Raw genomic sequence first — 23,371 nt, 5'->3', positions numbered from 1 at the left:
AGATCTATCTTATTGCATATTTACTTTGAAAGTAATGGCATTGTGATCACTAGGTGAAATTTCTGTCATCTGTCCTGTGTCATTCCCTAATATCAAAGGAAGTATAGTGCACTGTCTAGTTGGGACTGATTAAGGAAAGTTTCCTGAACATATGTGATCATCTCTATCACATCTAGTCCTTTTACAATATGGGATTCCCACTCAATATGTGGGAAGTTAAAATCACCTCCTATAACAACCTCGTGTTTCTTGCAACAGGTTGCAATCTCACTACAAATGTATTCCTCTAAATCCCTCGGGCTGTAATATAGTCTCATTAGCATGGCCATACCTTCCTTATTTCTCAGTTCCACCCATAACGCCTCACCAGATGAGTTCAGTCTGTTCTGATTTACTACTGCCATAACATTTTCCCTGATTCGTAACCCCAGTCCTCCTTCATTTAATCCCTCCCATTCTGTCATGTCTAAAACAACAGAACCCTAGAATACTGAGCTACCATTCTTGCTTCTCCTGCAGCCAAGTCTCACCAGTAACTACAATACAGGCGTCCCCTGTTTTTCAAACGTTTGCTTTATGACACCTGGCTGCTACGAAAAACCTACATTAGTTACCTGTTTTCGCTAACAGAAGGTGTTTTCACTGTTATGAAAAAAGGCAGTGCATGAAAAATGTAGCGTACGAAAAAAAGCAGTGTGCGTGCCAAGCAGCCAAGCTCCTCCCCCAGAATTGCATTCTAGCCAGCATTGCTTAAACACGTGCCTGTGAGCATTTGTGTTTTATCTCGGTTTATTTTGTGCATCCGTTAGCAAGATGAGTTCTAAGGTATTGGAAAAACCTAAAAGAGCACATAAGGGTGTTAGATTTAGTGTAAAACTAGACATAATAAAGCATTTCGAACGTGGTGAATGAAGTAAGGATATAGCAAGTTTGGCTAAGGATTTGTGGAAGTTGATGAAGATGATGTTGAAGAGGTTTTGGCATCCCATGACCAAGAACTGACAGATGAAGAGCTGATGAAGAGGAAAAGATAACAATTGAAACTGAAAGTGAAGTCGTCCAGGAACTGAACATGAAGCAATTACGTGAGATTTTCGCTGCGATTGACAACATTGCAATGATTGCAGAAAAATATGACTTTAATTTTGAAAGGTACAAAGGTTTAGGGCATACTTGCAGGATGTTGAGTGCTTACAAAAAACTGTATGATGGAAAAATGCGCGAGGCTAAGCAGTCAAGCTTATCGTTTTTTAAGCCTTCCACATCAGCCACAGCAGATGGCGAAACTCGACCTTCGACCGAGGCAGGCAGACGTGGAAGAAGATGACCTGCCTGTGCCCTGTGTTATTTGGTATGATTTGGCAGCTTCATAGCTTACAGGTGACTGGAAAGAGTGCTTCTGCCGAGAGCACTTGCGCCGAGTCTTTGTGCCGTGAGCGCTTGCATGAGATTTTTGCTATGGTGGACAGTGCTGCAATAATTGAAGAGAAGTATTACTACTTTATATAGGCTCTGTATTTATCAGATCATTCCTGCTTTTACTATTAATTTAGATTTTATGTGTTATTTGGCATGATTTGGTAGTGTTACGTACCCCGTAACTGGGTGTCAGACCAGCAGAGAAAGAAGAATCCGTTGGAGTCTGGTGGTACCAAAAACTACGGATGTTTATTAGTAAACTACACAATACAGTATCAAAAATGCAAATGTACATATAAAACAAGTTAGCAATAATAAACCTAAAAGTGTAGGAATAATAATAAGCAATAATAAACAAGGTCTATCGATGTCTAGGGGTAAATGAATTGTCATAGAAGAGTATAAAGTTCAGTTCAGTTCATACATGCTGAGGTAGTTATGGTTGTTGTGTTGTAATCGTTGGAGAGAGAGAGAGAGCAAGAGATTAGGTAGCTGCAGCATGCAAACCTTTTGTGGCTTTCTTTGCCCGTTGTCTTGTTGTGGCCATTCAGTTATGACCCCTCTGTTCTTCAGCTAGACCGTTCTTCTGTGGTGGACTCGTCACTCTGGCATGAGTGGACACACACACAAGTCCCCACCAGCCCTGCTGTCACACAGTGAGCTTTATTGACCGATCTCCTGATTCGGTCTCCGTAACCCCCACCTTTCTGTGGGTTCACAACACTCAGTCAGTGTCCACTGGTGTGTCTGAAGGGAGTCTCTCCAGACCTGTCTTTTATCCCTACTAACAGGGTCTCAGCTATCCATCAACTCTAAATGACTGTTTCCATCAAATCAGGCCATTCCTGCTGTCTCCTGAGGAATGTTAACAAGCAAAGTAAAGTCCTTGTAGTGAAAGGTAAATAATCCAGGAAGAGTCAAAATACAATAGATCGACAGTCTCTCTCTCCCTCTTATCTGCAGCAGATGTCCTTGCCTGGGCTTCATCTCTCTCTCAGTAGCAGCATAGCAACAGCAATAATTCATAGATCTCGGGGGGGGGAGATGGTTAACTCTGCACCCCATTTCCTGTCAGGTCTGTTCATCACTCATAACAGTAGGTTATCTTTTAGGTCTGTGAACATTCACAAATTTTTCCCATATAAATAAATGGTAATTGCTTCTTCACTTCACAACATTCCGGCTTTTGAACTATTTCATAGGAACACTCTACCTTCAATAGCAGGGGAAACTTGTATCATAATTCTAAGTGTTGAGCTCATCTCATTTCCTATGACACTTCTTGGATTGAAGTATATACAGCTCAAGACACTAGTCCGGGGGTCGGCATCCCGCAGCTCCGGAGCCACTTGTGGCTCTTTCACCTCTGTGCTGTGGCTCCCTGTGGCTTTGGGAAATAATTGGTCAGTATTTAATTAAAATGTATTTTATGTTAGTTTGTTAGCTTTTGAAATGTAATTCTAAATTTGAAGATTATGGTGATCTTGTACAATCTAAATAAGACTTTGTGGCGACACATTTCCTGGCACATCCAAAACGGCTCACAATTAGCCAGCATTCAGGCTAAGGGAGATAGCCTACGGGGGTTTCTGAGTACGCGTCTTTTGCAGCATCCGCGCCCATGGGGGCTGGGTTGAGGGAGGCTTAAAAGCAAGGCTGTTTAGTTCGAATAAAGTTATTCGACTGCAGTTTACTGACTGTGTGAGCACACCGCTACAACGTGTTTTTATCGCTATTAATATACGTCACCACTGCCAATACCTGACACCCGTCAGTGCGCGATTTCTTTAATTTTTCGATCCAAGGTAAGCCAACTATGGAGAATTCTAAAAAAAGAAAAGTGACTGAAGAAAACAGAACGTTTAATGATACGTGGACAGATTCATTTGCTTTCACTGTTGACGAGACTGGTTTACCGGTATGCTTAATATGCAATGAGAAACTAGCAAACAACAAAAAGTCAAATGTCGCAAGGCATTTCCAAAATAAACACGCAGCCTTTGCTCAAAAATATCCGGATGGAGATGAGAGAAAAAAAGCCGTTTCGGAACTGATGCGGAAGGTTGATCTGAGCAAAAATCATTTCCAGAAATGGATGAAGTCTGGAAAATCAACGACATATGCTAGTTATATTGCCGCTCAGGAAATAGTCAGGCACGGGAAGCAGTTTACAGATGGTGAATATATAAAAGAATCTTTCATTAAGATTTCAGAACATCTATTCACGGACTTTAAAAACAAGAGTGAAATTGTGCAGAAAATCAGGGATATGCCCCTCTCTGCAAAGACTGTCAAAGACAGAACCATAAAAATGGCAGAAGACATCACAAGACAGCAAATTAAAGACATCAATTCAGCTGTGGCCTACTCGATTGCCTGTGACGAGTCTAAAGACAAAGGTGATATTGAACAAATAGCGCTGTTCTGCCGGTATGTAAACTCTGCCGGGCCACAGGAAGAACTGATTGAGTTGATACCTCTAAAAGACCAAACACTGGGGGAGGACATCTGTGAGGCTGTCTTGAATTGTTTAAGAGCCAAAGGAATAAAGACCACCCATCTGGTGTCAGTAGCTACTGATGGGGCACCGAATATGACGGGAACGCACAAGGGATTTGTGGCTTTACTGCAGAAGTCGCTGGACAGAAAGCTGCTGACTTTTCACTGCATCTTGCACCAAGAGGCACTGTGCGCTCAAACATTTCCTCCGGAATGCACAGAAGTAATGGATGTTGTCATTCAGATTGTCAATAAAATAATGGCAAAAAGTTTAAATCACCGTCAATTCCGTTAGTTACTGGACGAGCTGGAAAGCGCATATTCTGATCTCCTGCTGCACAACAAAGTCCAGTGGCTGTCCAAAGGGGAGGTGCTGAAACGCTTTGTCGCGTGTCTGGAAGAAGTGAAAACTTTCCTGGGCAGCAAAGGGCTCACCTTTCCTGAACTGGAACAGCCAGAGTGGTTGGAAAAGTTACACTTCATGGTAGACATGACAGCGCACCTGAACACGCTGAACACAGCTCTTCAGGGGTAAGGACGCACAGCCCTGCACATGTTGGAGGATGTTTTGGCATTCGAGCGCAAGTTGACAGTGCTTGCCAGAGATTTACAGAAAGGCACTTTGTCTCACTTCCCCAATTTGAGAGAGTTCAAACAAGGTCACGACATGATAATTTCGGAGTATTTACATTCTGCAATCATCGCAATGCAAACATCGTTTGGGAAACGCTTCTGTGAGTTCAGAGAGGAAAAAAACACATTATCCTTTCCGGTCACTCCCTTAAGCATCGATCCTTCCCTACTGAATACGACTGCATTGGCAGGTGTGAGTAAACCTGATCTTGAGATGGAACTGGCCGACATAGCTGACAAAGACATATGGGTGTCCAAGTTTAGACGCTTGACAGCAGACCTTGAAGATGTTGCCCGTCAGAAGGCCATTCTTGCTCAGAATCACAAATGGAGTGATATTGAAAACCTCCCAAAACCGGACAAACGTGTTCGAAACATGGAATGCTATGCCCGACATTTATGTAAACATGAAAAAGTATGCGCTTGGAGTCCTGTTGATCTTTGGATCCACATATGTATGTGAGCAGGTGTTCTCCAACATGAACTTTATTAAAAAACATCGCGCACGCCTCACAGATGACAGCTTGCGATCCTGTGTAAAGATGAAGGTGACGTCATACAGCCCTGATGTGCAGACGCTGTGCGCTGAGGTCCAGGAGCAGAAATCCCATTAACCAAGTATGATAAATATTTTAATTGCCTATTATTTTATGTATATTCATATTTTTTCATTGTTCAGTGAAATAGTCCTTTTATTTTTCAGGCTGACAGCTGGCTGATGTTATTTTTGGTTTGCTGCTGGCGGAAAATTTAAGTTCGGCGTTTTTCATAAATACAAGAAGGACTCAAATAGACATTGAGTATTTTACTTAAAAGTAACCTTCAACCCAACGTCTTTTTTTCGGAGTTCAAAATGTTTTTGTTGCATGCAGAAATGTAATTTCGTTTTCTCTGCAGGAGTTCATCAATTTCATAAATGCAACACATTATAGTTTGTTTATACATAGCATAAAGGCAAAAAAAAACGTTGTATGCAGTGTTATTTCATTTTAAATGTCAAACGGGTTTTGCGGCTCCCAGTGTTTTCTTTTCTGTGGGAAACGGGTCCAAGTGGCTCTTTCAGTGGTAAAGGTTGCTGACCCCTGCACTAGTCACACCAGGTTGAACCTTTTGTTCTTTACTCTGTCTGAGGTCTGACCAACATTTATCTCCACAACCTCTCTATTAACTGTTTTGGCACTTTGGTTCCCATCTCCCTGCATCTCTAGTTTAAACTCCAACATGCAACACCAGCAATCCACCCCGAGAGCATATTAATCTCCTTCTGGTTCACGTGAAAACTGTCGCTGTCATAAGGTGGTAATTGGGAACGGACCCATATGCCAGACCCTGACACTGAAGTACTAGGGAGAGGACTAGGTGCATCAAGAAAGCAAGGAAAGTGGGGACGAAATGATGCTGGACAAGACAGAAGCCCTGGACAAAACTAGAAGACAGGGCATGGGCTAGGACTAGAGTAGGAAAGTGGGACCTAGATTAGGAACTAGGACAAGGACTCCGAGCCAGAGACTGGACAGGGACCCGGAACCTGGGTCTTGTCTCTGGCTCGGACTCCTGATCCAGGTGAGGACTGGACATGGGGACAGGATGAGGACATGAAGCTAATGCTTGGTCTTGATGGAGGGTGACCAGGAACAGAGAGCAGGAACGCAGAGCCTAGGTCAAGGGAGAGCAAAGCAGAAGCGGGGAAAGGCGTAGTTGGACATGGACAATAGCCCTGGATAAGACCAGGACTCAGAGCCTAGGCTATGACTTGGACTTGGAACCTCCTCAGAGCCTTGGACATGGACTGCAACCTCCATGGAGCCTTGGACTGGAGCACAGGAACACAGAACACAGAGCCGGGAACCCTCCTTGGGGACAGGACATAGGGCCGGGACTCATACACAGACAGTAAACACAGGGACACAAAGAAACAGTTCCAAGTTCAATGATAGATAGTTCCTTCTGTTGGCATGGCAAGGCTCCAGTCTCACTCTGATGGCTGAACTTGACGGCGATACAGGCGAGGACATGGGCGAGGGTTGCCAGCATAGGTGGCCAGCAAGGCTTCAGGCCAGATTTCAGTGGGAAGGAAGGGAACAGTCCAGCCTCAGGGTAACAGCAAAGATGGCCTGACTTACCCAATGGAGGCAAGGACAGGAAGGGACAGATCCCACCATAGGGTAACAGCAAGAACAGCCTGACTTACCCCACAGAGGCAAGGATAGGACACCAACAAGACAAACCAGCAACACAGTCAAACCCAGGGCCACTTATATTCCAGCCCCAATATGAGAATCAAGTGCCTGTGATTAAGCCCAACTGAAACAACGGACAGCCAGAAGACCTGGAGTCCAGAGTCCATGGACCGGAACATGGACTTCACAGACAGTCTGTTCTGTATAGATTCCACCTTCTCTGTAAGAGAGCTCATTGATCCAAAAAATTTATGTCCTCACTCCTTCTCTTAACTCCTTGATCACATGCTAAACTGTATACTCTTCCTGTTTCTGGTCTCACTAGCTCATGACATGAGTAGAAATCCTGATATCCACAACTCTGAAGATTCTGCCCTTTAATTTAGCATCTAACTCCATGCAAAATTTCTGCAAAATTTCTTTGCAGAAATTTGTCACTCTTACTGCCTATGTCATTGGTACTTACATGGACCACTACTATCTCTGGCTGTTTACCCTCCCACTTAATAATGCCGAGGACTCAATCCAAGATGTTGTAGACTTTGGCACCCTAGAGGCAACATACTATCCAGGAATCTTGTTCGCATCCACAGAACTTCCTCTCTGTTCTCATAACTAACGGACAGAAGATAGAACTCTGTCCTATCAGAAGAAGCTTGCCTCTTCTCTCACCTTCCCTTCTGCTTCACAGTCAGACTCCGTGCCAGAGACCTGACCATTGTGACTTTCCATTGCTAGGTCATTGCCCCCCCTGCCCTCCCAGTGGTTTCCAAAATGATATACCTGTTGCTGAGTGATTGGTAACAGGGGTACTGTCCATTGGTTGTTTAACCCCTTTCCCCTTCCTGCCTGTCACCCAGTTTCCTGTGTCCTGCACCTTGGATGTAACCAGCTCAGTATATGTCCTATCTATCACATTGTCAGCTTCCTGTATGATCTGGAGTTAATACATTTCCAGCTCCATCTCTTTAAAGGAGATTGATAGAAGCTACAGCTGGATGAACTTCTCACACATGGAGACACACTGGAGGTCCACATTTCCACATTTTGCAAGAGAAACATTCCACTATCCACCCTGGCATCTTTACTGTTCTAACTGAGCACATGTGAAAAAAGGAGTAGGGGAACTCTATCTACTCTGACTGAAGCCTCTCTTCACTAAAACCTGGAAGAGCTAAAGCCTCAAATCTTCACTCTAACTCTGCCCACTCCAATGATGGCCGCCCCATTTGCTCCTGCTTTACTTTAATTTGTTCTTGATAATGAATCCTGAATGCTGATTGTGATCTGCTCAAAACTCCAATACTGTCGTGTGTTGCTGCCTTTTCTACTTGATCAGTGAACCTGAGTGAATTATGTCTTCTCAGATGTCCAATTTTTCTGATTGACCTTTCCTCAAATCTCCAAAATGGCTTTTCCTAATGGAGATTTGCATGAATTTTTCATTAGAATAAGAAAGTTGATTATAATGGTATTGGGGTTTTGAGGAAATTTCTGCTGTAAAATTAAAACAAGACTGCAAGAATCTCTAAATGACCATTTTAGCCTACTGCTTTTGAATCATCACTTTTTAAGTGTAATTGACATAGAGGTATAAGAGAAGAAGAGTCAAGTTATCGTAAGGGTATGAGATGGTTTAAACATAAACGTCTTGATCTTATTCTATTTAGGTATTTACTGTATATTGAATTTGATTTTTGGCTTTAAAAATAATATTACAAGTAATATTGCATTATTGCACCTGTTCGTAATCAAATGTAAACCTTAAACTTGTTCCTTAACTCATACTAATGAATTTGATATGATAAATGATAAGAGATTTTTTTTCAAGGTTGGGAAGGCCCACCACCACCTCGTGGATGTGAAGTATTTGTGGGAAAGATTCCTCGGGACATGTACGAGGATGAATTGGTACCTGTGTTCCAGAGAGCAGGAAAAATTTATGAGTTTAGACTGATGATGGAATTCAGTGGTGAGAATCGAGGTTATGCATTTGTTATGTATACTACAAGAGAAGAGTCCCAGAATGCAATCAAAATGCTGAACAATTTTGAAATTCGTCCTGGAAAATTTATTGGTGTCTGTGTTAGCTTGGACAACTGTAGACTGTTCATTGGGGCAATTCCAAAAGAGAGAAAAAAAGAAGAAATCCTGGAAGAAATGAAAAAGGTTACTGAAGGTGTTGTTGATGTCATTGTCTACCCCAGTGCCACTGACAAAACAAAGAACCGTGGATTTGCATTTGTGGAATATGAATCTCACAGAGCTGCTGCAATGGCCAGAAGAAAGCTTATTCCAGGTACTGGAATTCTTTTAGAATTTAATGAATTTAATTTAATGAATTAGCAGATCTTCACTGTTGAATCACCAATTTTGCCAAGTGTAAATTTATTTTTTATTAATGAAAATTGTCACATGAAATTCTATGGAGAGCTTAACTTGTGGACTGGTGTTCAGTGCCGCATTTCAGGACCCTAATCTGTGCACCAGCCTTGTATTTAGACACATAGAAAACCTACAGCACAATACAGGCCCTTCACCCCACAAAGTTGTGCCGAACATGTCCTTACCTTAGAAATCACTAGGCTTACCCATAGCCCTCTATTTTTCTAAGCTCCATGTACCTATCCAAAAGTCTCTTAAAAGACCCTATCATATCCGCCTCCACCACCGTTGCCAACAGCCCATTCCACACACTCACCACTCTGAGTAAAAAAACTTACCCCTGACATCCCCTCTGCACCTGCTCCCCAGCACCTTAAACTTGTGTCCTCTTGTGGCAACCATTTCAGCCCTGGGAAAAAGCCTCTGACTATCCGCACGAGCAATATGCCCTTAGATCCCATGCCTCCTTACTTTTTCAATACTAATGCATTAGCATTTTAAAATGAATAGAATTATGGTGACGAGACCCAAAGTGCTCTCCGACAGACAGTTCTTCAATTCTTCTGCTTGCCCCAGATGATTCCCCAGGCAGAGGTCTAATATTGCAGCCTCTCTATCAGGTTACTTGGATAGACTTCACAATTTCCACTGTAAGTCTTTTATTTGGCTGTGTCTAAAAATAAATTGAAATTTCACACTAATACTCCCTTATTACGTCGTGGGTCATATCCCTGCCTACCATATGGCTCTTTCTTAAATGCTGTCATCATTTCTGGTTCCATCACTTCCTCTGTCAACACAACCAAACATCTACCACTGTTTTGTGATTAAAAAGCTTTCTTGTAGTAGTCCTTTAAACTTTAGTCCTCTCACCTTAAGGCAGTGCCTTCAAGTACTTGACATTTTCATGCTGGATTAAGCATTTTATTTCATGCTTCTAATTTCATTTACCTTGTCAGGTTTCCTCTCAGCCTCTGATGCTCAAGAGAAAATAGTCTAAGTTGGTTCAACCTCTCTTCATAAGACAATAAGACATAGGAGCAAAATTATAGGCCATTTGACCCATTGAGTCTGCTCCGTCATTCCGTGACGGTTGATTTCCAGATCCCACTCAACCCCATAGACCTGCCTATTCCCCATATATCCTGACCGATCAGGAAACTTTCAACTTCCGCCTTAAATATACCACAGTTTGTGGCAGAGCATTCCACAGATTTACGACTGCCTAGCTAAAAAAATTCCTCCTTATCTCTGTTTGAAAGGATCACCCCTCAATTTTAAGACTGTGCCCTCTGGTTCTGGATATCCTCACCATAGGAAACATTCTCTCCACTTCCACCCTATCGAGTTCTTTCAACATTCAGTAGGTTTCAATGAGATACCTATGCAATGTTTTAAATTCCAGTCAATGCAGGCACAAAGCTGCCAAATGCTTCTCATAGGTTAACCCCTTCATTCCCAGAATCATCCTTGTTAACCTCCTCTGGATTCTCTACAATGACAACATATCCTTTCTGAGATATGAGCCCAATACTGAGCCCCAAGTGCAGCCTGACTAGTGTCTTACAAAGCCACAGCACCATCTCCTTGCTTTTATACTCTATTCCCCTTGAAATAAATGCCAACATTGCAATTGCCATCTTTACCACAGATCCAACCTGTGGGAGTCTTGCACGAGGACTCCTAATTCCCTCTGCACCTCTGTTTGAACCTTCTCCCCAATTAAATATCAGTCTGCACGACTGTTTCTTTTGCTCTCTTACCAAAATGCATTATCACACATTTCCTAACACTGTGTTCCATCTGGTTTTTTTTTCCCGTTCTTCCAACTTAGACCATAAGACTATAACACAGAGGAACAGAGTTAGGCTATTTGGCCCATCGAGTTTGCTCTGCCTTTCAATCATGGCTGATCCTTTTGTTTTCTCTTCCTCAAACACATTTCCCAGCCTTCTCCCTGTAACCTTTGATGCAATGTCCAATCAAGAACCTATCAATCTCTGCCTTAAATACACCCAACGACCTGGCCTTCACAGCTACACGTGGCAACAAATTCCACAAATTCACCATGGTCTGGCTAAAGAAATTTCTCCACATCTCTGTTTTGAGTGGACGCCTCTCTATCATGAGGCTGTGCCTTCTTGTCCTGGTCTCTGTCGCCATGGGAAACATCCTTTCCACATCTACTCTGTTTAGGCCTTTCAACATTCAAAACATTTCAATGAGATTCCCCCCTCAACCTTCTAAATTCCAGCGAATACAGACCCAGAGCCATGAAATGTTCCTCATATGATAACCCTTTCATTCCTGGAATCATCCTTGTAAACCTCATCTGGACCTTCTCCAATGCGAGCACATCTCTTCTAAGATGAGGAGCCCAAAACTGTACACAATAATGTGAGGCCTCACCTCAGCATCACATCCCTGCTCTTGTATTCTAGACCTCTTGAAATGAATGCTAACATTGTATTTGTTTTCCTCACCACTGACTCAACCTGCAAGTTAACCTTTAGGGTTTTCTGCACAAGGACTCCCAAGTCCCTTTGCATCCCAGACATTTAGAAAATAGTCAACACATTTATTTCTAGTACCAAAGTGCATGTCCATGTATTTTCTAGCATTATATTTCATTTTCTACTTTCTTGACTATTCTCCTAATCAGCTTAAGAACTAAGAACTTCTGCATCCTACTTTTTCTCAACACTAGCTGCCTTTCCACCAATCTTCGTATCATCTGCAAACTTGGAAACAAAGCCAGCTATTCTATCATCTAAATCATTTACATACGGCATAAAAAGAAGTGGTCCCAACACCGACCACTGTGGAACACCACTAGTCACTGGCAGCCAACCAGACAAGGATCCTTTTGTTCCCATTCGCTCCCTTCTTCCAATTAGCCAAAGCTTTAACCATGTTGGTAATTTTACTGTAATACCACGAGCTCTTAACTTGGTAAGCAACCTCATGTGTGACACCTTGTCAAAGTCCAAATATATAACATCCACTGCATCCCTTTACCTATCCTACTTGTAATCTCCTCAAAGAATCCAACAGGTTTGTCAGGCAGGATTTTTCTCTAAGGAAACCATGCTGACTTTTCCCTATCTTGTCCTGTGTCACCAGCTACTCCATCACCTCATCCTTAACAATTTTGACGTTAACGTCTTCCCAACCACTGAGGTGATGCTAACTGTTCAATAATTTCCTTTCTGCTGCATTGCTCCTCTCATAAAGAGTGGAGTGACATTTGCAGTTTTCTAGTCCTTTGACACCATGGCAGAATCCAATGATTTTTGAAAGATCATTGCTAATGAAGCCACTATCTCTAACGCTACCTCTTTCAGAACTCTAGGATGCAGATGATGGAAGTCAGAGAGTGATAGTGGAGGATTGCTTCCTTGAGTGGTGGCCTGTGACTAGTGGTGTGCCACAGTGCTAGGTCCATTGTTATTTGTCATCTATATCTTTTCTTTTCTTTTTCAATCTTTTTATTGAGTTTCATATATGCATATAAAAAAACAACATAATAATGAATAAATTATGAATACAATAGACTTGAAGTCGCATTAATAAGATAACAATATCCTACTAAACATCGACAAAAGAAAATACCTTAATCAATCAAGTCCATATAATTATATATGAAAAAAACCCAAAAATAATCGTCAAAAGAAGAAAAAATTTGAAAATATGTGTAAAATATATATTGAGAAAACAAAACACTAAACTAAACTAACATGGGCAATAATAATAGTTTACAAGTATATGATAGTGTCAAAAAACTCCGGAACTCCATACCTGAACAAGAATAAGCAGAAAGAAGGTCTGGAAAAGGCCAAATTAATTCATATGAAAGTGTCGAATGAACGGTCTCCAAGTTTCTTCAAATTTAATTGATGAGTCAAAAATAGTGCTTCTAATTTTTTCCAAGCTCAGATAAGAAATAGTTTGAGAAAACCACTGGAACGTGGTAGGAGGATTTACTTCTTTCCAGTTTTGTAATATAGACCTTCTGGCCATTAATGTTACAAAAGCAATCATTCGTCTGATTGAAGGGGAAAACTGATTACCATCCTCATTTGGTATGCCAAAAATTGCAGTAATAAAATGAGGTTGTAGATCGATATTCCAAATTGAGGAAATGGTAGTAAATATGTCCTTCCAATAGTTACGTAAAGTGGGACATGACCAAAACATATGGGTCAATGAAGCCACTTCTGAATGACATCTGTCACATTGAGGGTTAATATGAGAATAGAATCGAGCAAGTTTATCTTTAGACATATGAGCTCTATGTACAATTTTAAATTGTATTAAAGCATGTTTAGCACATATAGACGAGGAATTAACCATTTGTAAAATTTTTTCCCATTTATCTGTTGATCTATTATATCGAAGTTCTTTTTCCCATTCTTGTTTAATTCTAACTGATATTTCTGGTTGTATCTTCATAATCATATTATAAATAAAAGCTACTAATCCCTTCTGACAAGGGTTTAAGGTAAAAATCAAATCTGAAAAATCCACTAAAGTTGAATTAGGAAAAGATGGTAAAACTTTATGTAAGAAATTTCTAATTTGTAGATATCTGAAAAAATTAGATTTAGGTAATTTAAATTTGTTGGAAAGTTGGTCAAAGGACATCAAAGTATCTTCAAAAAAAAAGATCACGAAAACATTTTATACCTTTCCTTTTCCATATGTTAAAAGCTTGATCTGTCCAGGAAGGTTTGAAAAAAAAATTAAGTAAGATAGGGCTATCAAGAACAAAGTTTTTCAGAGTAAAAAACTTACGAAATTGAAACCAAATTCGTAATGTATGTTTGATAACAGGATTAGATGTTTGTTTATTAAATTTAACTAAATCAACAGGAAGACAAGAACCAAGAACAGAGAATAGAGAATATCCCTTTACCTCATTACATTCCAAATTTACCCACTGTGGGCACAATGGTGAATCCAAATCTAGTTTCCAATACATTAAGTTACGGATATTATTTGCCCAATAATAAAATCTAAATTTAGGTAAAGCTAAACCACCATCTTTTTTAGATTTTTGTAATTGCCTTTTACTTAACCTAGGGTTTTTATTTTGCCACACAAATAAGGAAATTTTTGAATCAATGTTATCAAAAAAAGATTTAGGAATAAAAATTGGTAAGGCTTGAAATAAGTATAAAAATTTCGGTAAAATCGTCATTTTAATAGCATTAATCCGACCAATTAATGATAAAAATAAAGGAGACCATCTTGTAGTAAGTTGTTGAATTTGATGAAGCATAGGTAAAAAATTCAGTCTAAATAAATCTTTATATTTCTTGGTAATTTTTATACCTAAATAGGTAAAGTTATCAGTAACAACTTTAAATGGTATCCTGTCATTCAATAAAGTTTGTGCATTTAAGGGAAATAATTCACTCTTATCTAAGTTTAGTTTATAACCAGAAAAACTACCAAATTGAACCAACAAGGATAAAATAGCGGGAATAGACCTGTCAGGGTCAGAAATATATAACAGCAAGTCATCAGCATAAAGTGATAATTTGTATAACTTCTCATTACGGGTAATACCAAAAATATTAGGAGATTCACGAATAGCAATGGCTAAAGGTTCTAATGCGATATTAAATAATAAAGGACTTAAAGGACAGCCTTGTCTCGTACCACGAGATAATTGAAAAAAAGAGGATCTATAATTATTTGTAAGAACAGAAGCAACAGGTTTATAATATATTAATTTAATCCATGATATGAAGTTGGGACTAAAATTAAAATTTCTCAATGTATTAAATAAGTATGTCCATTCGACTCTATCAAAAGCTTTTTCAGCATCTAATGAGATAACACATTCTGAGATTGTGGGTGGTGAAGTATGAATTATATTAATCAATTTTCTAACATTAAAAAAGTTTGATCTTCTGAAATAATCTGTGATAGTATTTTTTCTAATCTAATGGCTAAATTTTTTGTAAGAATCTTAGAATCTACATTTAATAGTGATATAGGGTGATAAGATGTACATAAAGTAGGATCTTTATCTTTTTTAAGAATTAGAGCGATATTAGCTTCATAAAAAGATTGAGGTAATCTCTTCTTAGCAAACGCATCATTAAAAATTTCACATAACCAAGGAGAGAGCAAAGAAGAAAAAGTTTTAAAAAATTCTACTATATAACCATCAGGACCAGGAGCTTTCCCTGAATTTATTGATGAGATAGCCTCTCCTATTTCAACCATAGAGATAGGAGCATCTAACAGGCTATGGTCTTCATCTATCAGTTTAGGAATATTCAGATTGTTAAAAAAATTATCCATCATGGACAGGTCACCATCAAATTCTGATTGATATAAAGATTTATAAAAATCTTGAAAAGTATTATTGATTTCTTTATGATCAGTAGTTAAATTACCGTCTTGTTTACAAATTTTAATAATTTGTCGCTTAGTCGAAATAGCTTTTAATTGATTAGCTAACAGTTTGCCAGTTCGATCACTGTGAATATAGAATTGAGCCCTGGTCCTAATTAATTGATTTTCAATTGAAGAAGATAATAATAAACTATGTTCCATTTGAAGCTCAACTCTCTTCTTATAAAGTTCTTTGGTAGGAGTCACGGAATAAATCTTATCAATTTCCTTAATTTTATCCACTAATAAAGCAATATCTGAATATCTTTGTTTTCTTTTACCAACAGAGTATGAGATAATTTGTCCACGAATAAAAGCCTTAAAAGAGTCCCAAAGTATTCCTCTGTCGATTTCTTCAGTATAGTTTGTTGAGAAAAACAAGTCAATTTGCTGTTTTATGTAGGTGATAAATTCTGGGTCTTGAAGCAAAGTAGCGTTAAGCCTCCAAGATCTAATATTATTGGAAAAGTCCGAAATCTTAATAGATAACTTCAAAGGTGCATGATCCAAAATAGTAATAGAATCATATTTACAATCAATAACATCCGTTAATAACTGATGATCAATAAGAAAATAGTCAATTCTAGAATAGCTATGATATACATGTGAAAAAAAAATGAAAATTCTTTATCTTTAGGGTTCAAAAACCGCCATATTTCTGTGATTCCCGAATCAACCATAAAAGAATTAATAAGTAGGGCTGATCTATTCGGAAGAGTACGGATAGGTTTTGATCTATCCATCGAAGGATTCAAACAACAATTAAAATCTCCACCCATTATCAACATATATTCATTTAGATTAGGAAGGGAAGTAAATAAACGTTTAAAAAATTCAGGGCAGTCAAAGTTTGGAGCATAAATATTAACTAGAACAACTTTTCGATTAAAAAGTGAGCCAGTTATCAACAAGAATCTACCCTGTGGATCAGAAGTAATTTCATGATGTGTAAATGATATTGAGGGGTCTATAAAAATAGACACACCCCTGATTTTGGCGGTGCAATTCGAGTGAAATTGTTGACCCTTCAGAACCTAAAAAAACGTTGATTATCCTCCCTCCTGATATGGGTCTCCTGTGCAAAGATAATATTAGCGTTCAGTCTATGGAATACTTTAAATATTTTTTTACGTTTAATCGGATGATTTAAACCATTAGTATTCCAAGAGATAAAGTTAATAGATTTATCCATCATGCTAATATTAGTTGTGTGTATCATAAAAGGTTAAAAAGACACATAACCCATAATTCAGGAAGAAGGAAAATTGATTCAGGAGCAACCGGAGAATATGACACCTCAACAATATTAATAATTTAAAGTCGGCCCATAAACTAAAAGCAAAAAAATAAAGAGCAAAAGCGTGAAAAAAGATCCCTACCCCCTCCCCCCAACCTTCGAAAGAAAGCCAAGTGGCAGGCGCATAATCTAATACTAACATTACCCCCATTTCAAGATGGCAGCTCTATAAAAAGATTAAAAGAAAACTATTAAAATTAAAATTATTACGAACTCCATGGAGCATGTGGAGATCTTCCAACCACCAGGCATTCTTTCTTTCTTTCTTTCTTTCTTTTTTTTTTCTATGGGGCAGTTAGGGGGGAGGGGTTAAGGGGAGGGGGTATGGGTTATATACATTGTTTTTTCATACTTTGTAATCATTTAAAAATGCAATAAAAAATTATTAAAAAAAAAAAAAAAAGAAAACTATATAACACCCAGATTAAGATATAGAGTTGCAAAAAGGAAATATATATCAATCAGGATGAAAAAAAACTAATATAATAAAACAAACAATCATTAATAAAAAAGTATAAACATTAAAATTTGAAAGTGTAATATACCTTTAAAAAAAATTCCATGTTTAAATACAAGAAAGATGACGTTTCAAAAGCAAAGACTTATGGGAAGAAGAAACGCCATTTTGAAAAAGCCATATTACTAAATACAAATGTAAGTTCAGCAATCTATTAAAAGAAATTTAATAAAAAAAAGTTATCAAAATAGGATTAAAAAAGGGATGTAATAAACAGTACAATATATATAAAAAAAAGACCAAAAAAATCCAAAACATTTGTCCCATTTCTAAGTACAGGCAAACAAATAAATGCTTACAGAAAACAGAATCTTACGGGAAAAAGAAACGACATCTTGAAAAAAAAGTAAATCATTATTGCAAAATATAAACGTATATGTCCAAAACAGAAAGAAGAAAAAAAAGATATTATAAAAATTAAAAGGAACATCTATAAACAATGATGATAGTAAAAAAAAAACAGACCCGTAGATCAGGATAAAAAGTTATAACCCAGCTTCGTAGGTTAAAACTTAAAGTGAAATGGTATCCTCTCTCCGAGAAATCTTCAACATAACACATAGTTCAAGTTACACTAGAAGATCGAAATTCTTCAACAAATTTCTTCGCTTCTTCCGGAGTGTTAAAAATTTGCTGACTGTTGTCGTTCAGCGTAATTCTAAGCTTCGCTGGATACATTAAAGCTTGTCTAAGTCCAATTAAATGAATCTCTGCCATCACTGGTTTAAAAGCGATTCTGGCTCTCATTACCTCGTATGAGTAATCCTCAACAATTCGAAATGTTTTGGTATTGTAAGAAATCATACCTTTTTTATGAGCTAATCTAATTAAAAGCTCTTTCTCACGAGGATAATGAAGGCGAACAATCACCGCTCGTGGTTTATCAGTTGTAGACGAAAACCTCGCAACTCTGTGAGCGTGGTCGATAACAGGTTTAGATTGTAGACCTTCACCACCGAAAATTTCCCACAGTAATTTAGAGAAAAATTCAGTTAAATCACCGGACTCAACTCTTTCGGGAAACCCGATGATTCACAAATTCTGTCTGCGAGATCGGTTTTCGAGATCAGTAATTTTAAACTTATACTGATCTACAGTTTTAACAGTCGATTGTATCTTCTTATCCAACACTTCAATTGTACGTACTTTTTCAACAATTAATTTTTCAAGAGTCGCCAACTTATCTTCATGCCGCTGAATATCTGATGCCTGCGATTGAAGCTTATTATCAAGCGATCTAACAACTCCTTCAAGTTCAGATATTTTCGTGGTAAGCTTGTTTTCCAAACTTGCCAATTTACTTTCCAAACTTGTTGCTTTACTTTCCATTTTACTTTCCAGCTTGCTTTCCAAACTTGCAAGTTTAGTATCCAGAAGATTAGAAATTGCGTCGATAGATAAAGGCTCCTTAGACGATTTCTTGCTTGTAGCCATTTTAAGTTCGACAGAATTGATCAAATATAGTTTTAGGAAAAAAAAAGTCAATCGAAAATATCAACTCATTTGATTAAATTCGAAAAGATTTGATTATAGTTAAAAAAAAAAGAAGAGCGCCTAAAAGGCAGATGTTTACGTCGCCATCTTGAAACTCCACCCCCGTCATCTATATCAATGACCTGGATGATAATGTGGTAAATTGGATCAGCAAATTTGCTGATGATGCAAAGATTGGAGATGTAGTGGACAGTAAGGAAGGTTTTCAAAGCTTGCAGAGGGATCTGGACCAGCTGGAAAAATGGGCTGAAAAATGGAAGATGGAGTTTTATACAGACAAGTGTGACAGACAGTGTTTTATACAGACATTGCACTTTGGAAGGAAAAACCAAGGCAGAACATACAAGATAAATGGTAGGCACTGAGGAGTGCAGTAGAACAGAGGGATCTGGGACTACAGATATATAATTCCCTAAAAGTGGCGTCACAGGTAGATAGGGTAGTAAAGAGAGCTGTTGATACATTGGCCTTTATAAATCAAACTATTGAGTATAAGAGTTGGGATGTTATGGTGCAGTTGTAGAGGCTGAATTGGTGAGGTTGAATTTGGAGTATTGTGTGCAGTTTTGGTCACTGAATTACAGGAAGGATATTAATAAGGTTGAAAGAGTGCAGAGAAGGTTTACAAGAATGTTGCCGGGACTTGAGAAACTGAGTTACAGAGAAAGGTTGAATAGGTTAGGACTTTATTCCCTGGAGCGTAGAAGAATGAGGGGAGATTTGATAGAGGTATATAAAATTATGAATTATGATGGGTATCGATAGAGTGAATGCAAGCAAGGTTTTTCCACTGAGGCTAGGGGAGAAAAAAACCAGAGGACATGGATTAAGGGTGAAGGGGGGAAAGTTTAAAGGGAACATTGGGGGGGTCTTCTTCACACAGAGAGTGATGGAAGTATGGAATGAGCTGCCAGATGAAGTTGTAAATGCGGGCTCACTTTTAACAGTTAAGAAAAACTTGGACAAGTACATGGATGAGAGGTGTATGGAGGGGTATGGGCCAGGTGCAGGTCAGTGGGACTAGGCAGAAAAATGGTTCGGCACAGCCAAGAAGGGCCACAAGACCTGTTTCTGTGCTGTAATGTTCTGTGGTCCGAGTGACGTATGTACCTTTTGGTCTTACAACTTTTTAAGCACCTTCTCTCTTGTAATAGTAACTCTACCCACTTCTCTTCCTTCACACATTACAACATCTGACACACTGCTAGTGTCTTCCACAGTGCATACTGATGCAAAACACCATTTAGTTCATCAGCCGTCTCCTTGTTCCCCCAATATTATTTCTCCTGCCTTATTTTCTAGTGGTCGTATATCCACTCTCATCTCTCTTTTATTTTTTACATATTTGAAGAAGATTTTACTATCCACATTGATATAATTTGCTAGCTTGTTTTCATATTTCATTTTTTACCTTCTAATGATTTTTCCAGTTGCTCTCTGTGGGGTTTTTAAAACTTCCCAATCTTCTATCTTCCCACTAATTTTGCTTTGTTGTAATGCCCTCTTTTTGTTTTTACATTAGCTTTGACCTCCTTTGTCAGACAGGGTTATACAATTTTGCCAGTTGAATATTTCTTCATTTCAGGAATGCACATGTCCTGCACCTTCCTTTTATCCCCCAGAAAAACACACCATTGCTGCTTCGCTGTCATCCCTGCCAGCATCTCATTACAATTTACTTTGGCCAACTCCTCTCACCTACCACTGTAATTTCCTTTACTCCACTGAAATACTGCTATGTCAGAATTTACTTTCTCCCTATTAGATTTGAAGTTGAACTCAAATCATATTGTGATCACTGGTTGCTAAGGGTTCTTTTACTTTAAGCTCCCTAATCACCTATGGTTCGTTACATAACACCCAGTCTGATAGCTGATCCCCTAGTAGGCTCAATGACAAACTGCTCTAAAAAAGCTATATCTTGGGCATTCAACAAATTCACTCTCTTGAGATCCATTACCAATCTGATTTTCCCAATTGACCTGCATGTTAAAATCTCCATAACATTGCTCTTTTGACATGCCTTTTCTATTTCCTGTTGTAATCTGTGATCCACTTCCTAGCCACTGTTTGGAGGTCTGTATATAATTGCCATCAGGGTCCTTTTATCCTTGCAGTTTCTTATCTCAACCTACAAGAATTCAACATCTTCCAATTCAATGTCACATCTTTCTACTGATTTGATGGCATTCTGTACCAGTAGAGCTATGCTTCCCCCTCTGCCAACCTCCCTATCCCTCCAATACAATATGTCACCTTGGACATTCAGCTCCCAACTAGAACTATCCTTCAGCCACGATTCAGTAATGGCCACATCATTACCTGGCAATCTGAAGTTTTTTAATCTACCGTTTCTACCATTAAAAATCTGAAATCTTTTAATCTACCATTTTTGGCCCCATTCCCAAACAATATTTATCTTGCCAAGTCACTTTAAAACTTTCTTCACTCGCCAATTTCTGTATTGTCTATAAATTTTCTAATCAGTCCACCTATAATTTTGTAAAAGAAAAGAAGTCTGAATGAATACCTGCAGAACACTACTGGTCCTTGACCTCCAGTCAGAATAATACCACTCCACCACTACATGTTATCTTCTATAGCTGGAATCCAAGCTACCAAGTCACTATGGATCCCATAGATCATAATCTTCTAGTCCAAGCTGACCATGATAGTCCTTATTAAAAGCTTTACTGAAGTCCATCTAGACCACATGTAGTGCCCTTTGCTCATTAATGATCTCTGCAGCCTCCTCAGAAAACTCAAGGAGGTGGGGGTATGGCAGAAAAGATGAGTCAGTGTTGGTGGAAAGAAACAGGAAGAGAGCAATAACTCCTGGGTGTATTTTATAGACCCCCCCCCCCCAATAGTAACAGTTACATCAAGGAGCAGATAGGGAGGCATTTTCTGGAATGGTGAAGAATAATAATTGATTATGGACAGTCAGCATGGCTTTGTCAAGGGTAGGTTGTGCCTTACAAGCCAGATTGAATTCTTTGAGGATGTAACAAAACACATTATTGAAGGCAGAGCAGTGGATGTAGTGTATATGGATTTCAGTAAGGTTTTTGATAAGATTCCCCATGCAAGACTCATTCAGAAAGCAAGGAGGCGTGGGATCCAAGGAGATCTGGAATTGTCTTGCCCACAGAAGGCAAAGGGTGGCTGTAGATGGTTTGTATTCTGGATGGAAGTCGATGACCAGTGGTGTTCCACAGGGATCTGTTCTGGGACCTCTTCTTTGTGATTTTTATTAATGACCGGAATGAGGAAGTGGAAGGGTGGGTTAGTAGGTTTGCTGATGGCCTAAAAGTCGGGGGTGTTGTGGATATAGTCTGGAGGGTTGTCAGTGTTTACAACGGGACATCGATAGGATGCAGAACTGGGTTGAGAAGTGGCAGATAGAGTTTGACCCAGTTAAGTGTGAAGAGGTTCATTTTGATAGGTCAAATTTGATTCAGAATATAATATTAATGGTAAGACTGTTGGCAGTATTGTGGATCAGAGAGATCTTGGGGTCCATGTCTGTAGGACATGCAAAGCTGCTGTGCAAGTTGACAGTGTTGTTAAGAAGGTGTATGGTGTGTTGGTCTTCATCAAACATGGAATTGAGTTCAAGAGCCATGAAGTAATGTTACAGCTATATAAGACCTTAGACCCCACTCGGTGCACTGTATTCAGTTCTGATCACCTCACCACAGGAAGAATGTGGATATTATAGAGAGAGTGCAGAGGACATTTCCAAGGATGTTGCCTGGATTGGGGATTATGCATTAAGAGGTTAGGTTGAGTGAACTTGGTCTTTTGTCCTTAAGGTGTATAAGATGATGAGGGGCATTGATTGTGTGGATAGCCAGAGGCTTTTTCCTGGTCTGAAATGGCTAATATGATGGGGCATAGTTATTAAAGTGCTTTTAAGTAGGCACAATGGGAATGTCAGAGGTAAAGTTTTTGCACAGAGACTGGAGGGCTCGTGGAATGCACTGCTAGCGATGGTGGTAGAGACGGATACAATAGAGTCTTAGATAGGTACATGGAGCTTAGAAAAATTGAGGGTTTTACGGTAGGGAAATTCTAGGCAGTTTCTAGAGTAGCACAACATGGTCAGCACAACATTGTGAGCTGAAGGGCCTATAATGTGCTGTTGATTTTTATGTTCTGTGTTCAATGAAGCTTGTGAAACATGATGACCTCCCCTGAACTGACTTTAATATTTATACTTCTCCAGCTTCACAAGATCCTATTCTTAAGAATTTTCTCTAATTTCTAAGAATTTCTACCACTGATGCAAGAGTCATTGTCATATTATATGGTTTGGCTATATTGCCCTTGCTGAAACACCTTGCCTGTCATGAGACATACAAAGGTTTTGTTCAGCAACAGAGTCATAGAGCACTGCAGCATCAAAACAAGCCCTTTGGTCCATCAAGTCTGTAATAGATCAAATCTCAATCAATTTGTCGAAAGTTAAAATCACCTGTGTGGCATGCGGCCAAGTGGTTAATGCATTGGACTAGTGATCTGAAGGTTGTGAGTTTG

The 23,371-nt window shown here is 39.0% G+C and overlaps 1 protein-coding gene across 1 annotated transcript in view; it reads left to right on the top strand.

Annotated features, from left to right (window-relative positions):
• Nucleotides 1-23,371, top strand: part of rbm46 (RNA binding motif protein 46) — a 79,836-nt gene that overhangs the window by 17,131 nt on the left and 39,334 nt on the right. The window contains exon 2 of the mRNA XM_059988517.1: nucleotides 8,563-9,030. Coding sequence (XP_059844500.1) covers nucleotides 8,563-9,030 — 468 coding nt within the window. The remainder of the gene's footprint in view (nucleotides 1-8,562; nucleotides 9,031-23,371) is intronic.

This window comes from Hypanus sabinus, chromosome 14, assembly GCF_030144855.1.
Source record: "Hypanus sabinus isolate sHypSab1 chromosome 14, sHypSab1.hap1, whole genome shotgun sequence".
Lineage (NCBI taxonomy): Eukaryota > Metazoa > Chordata > Chondrichthyes > Myliobatiformes > Dasyatidae > Hypanus > Hypanus sabinus.
The sequence above is the reverse complement of the archived record's forward strand: the minus strand, read 5'-3'. Positions and strand labels throughout refer to the sequence as shown.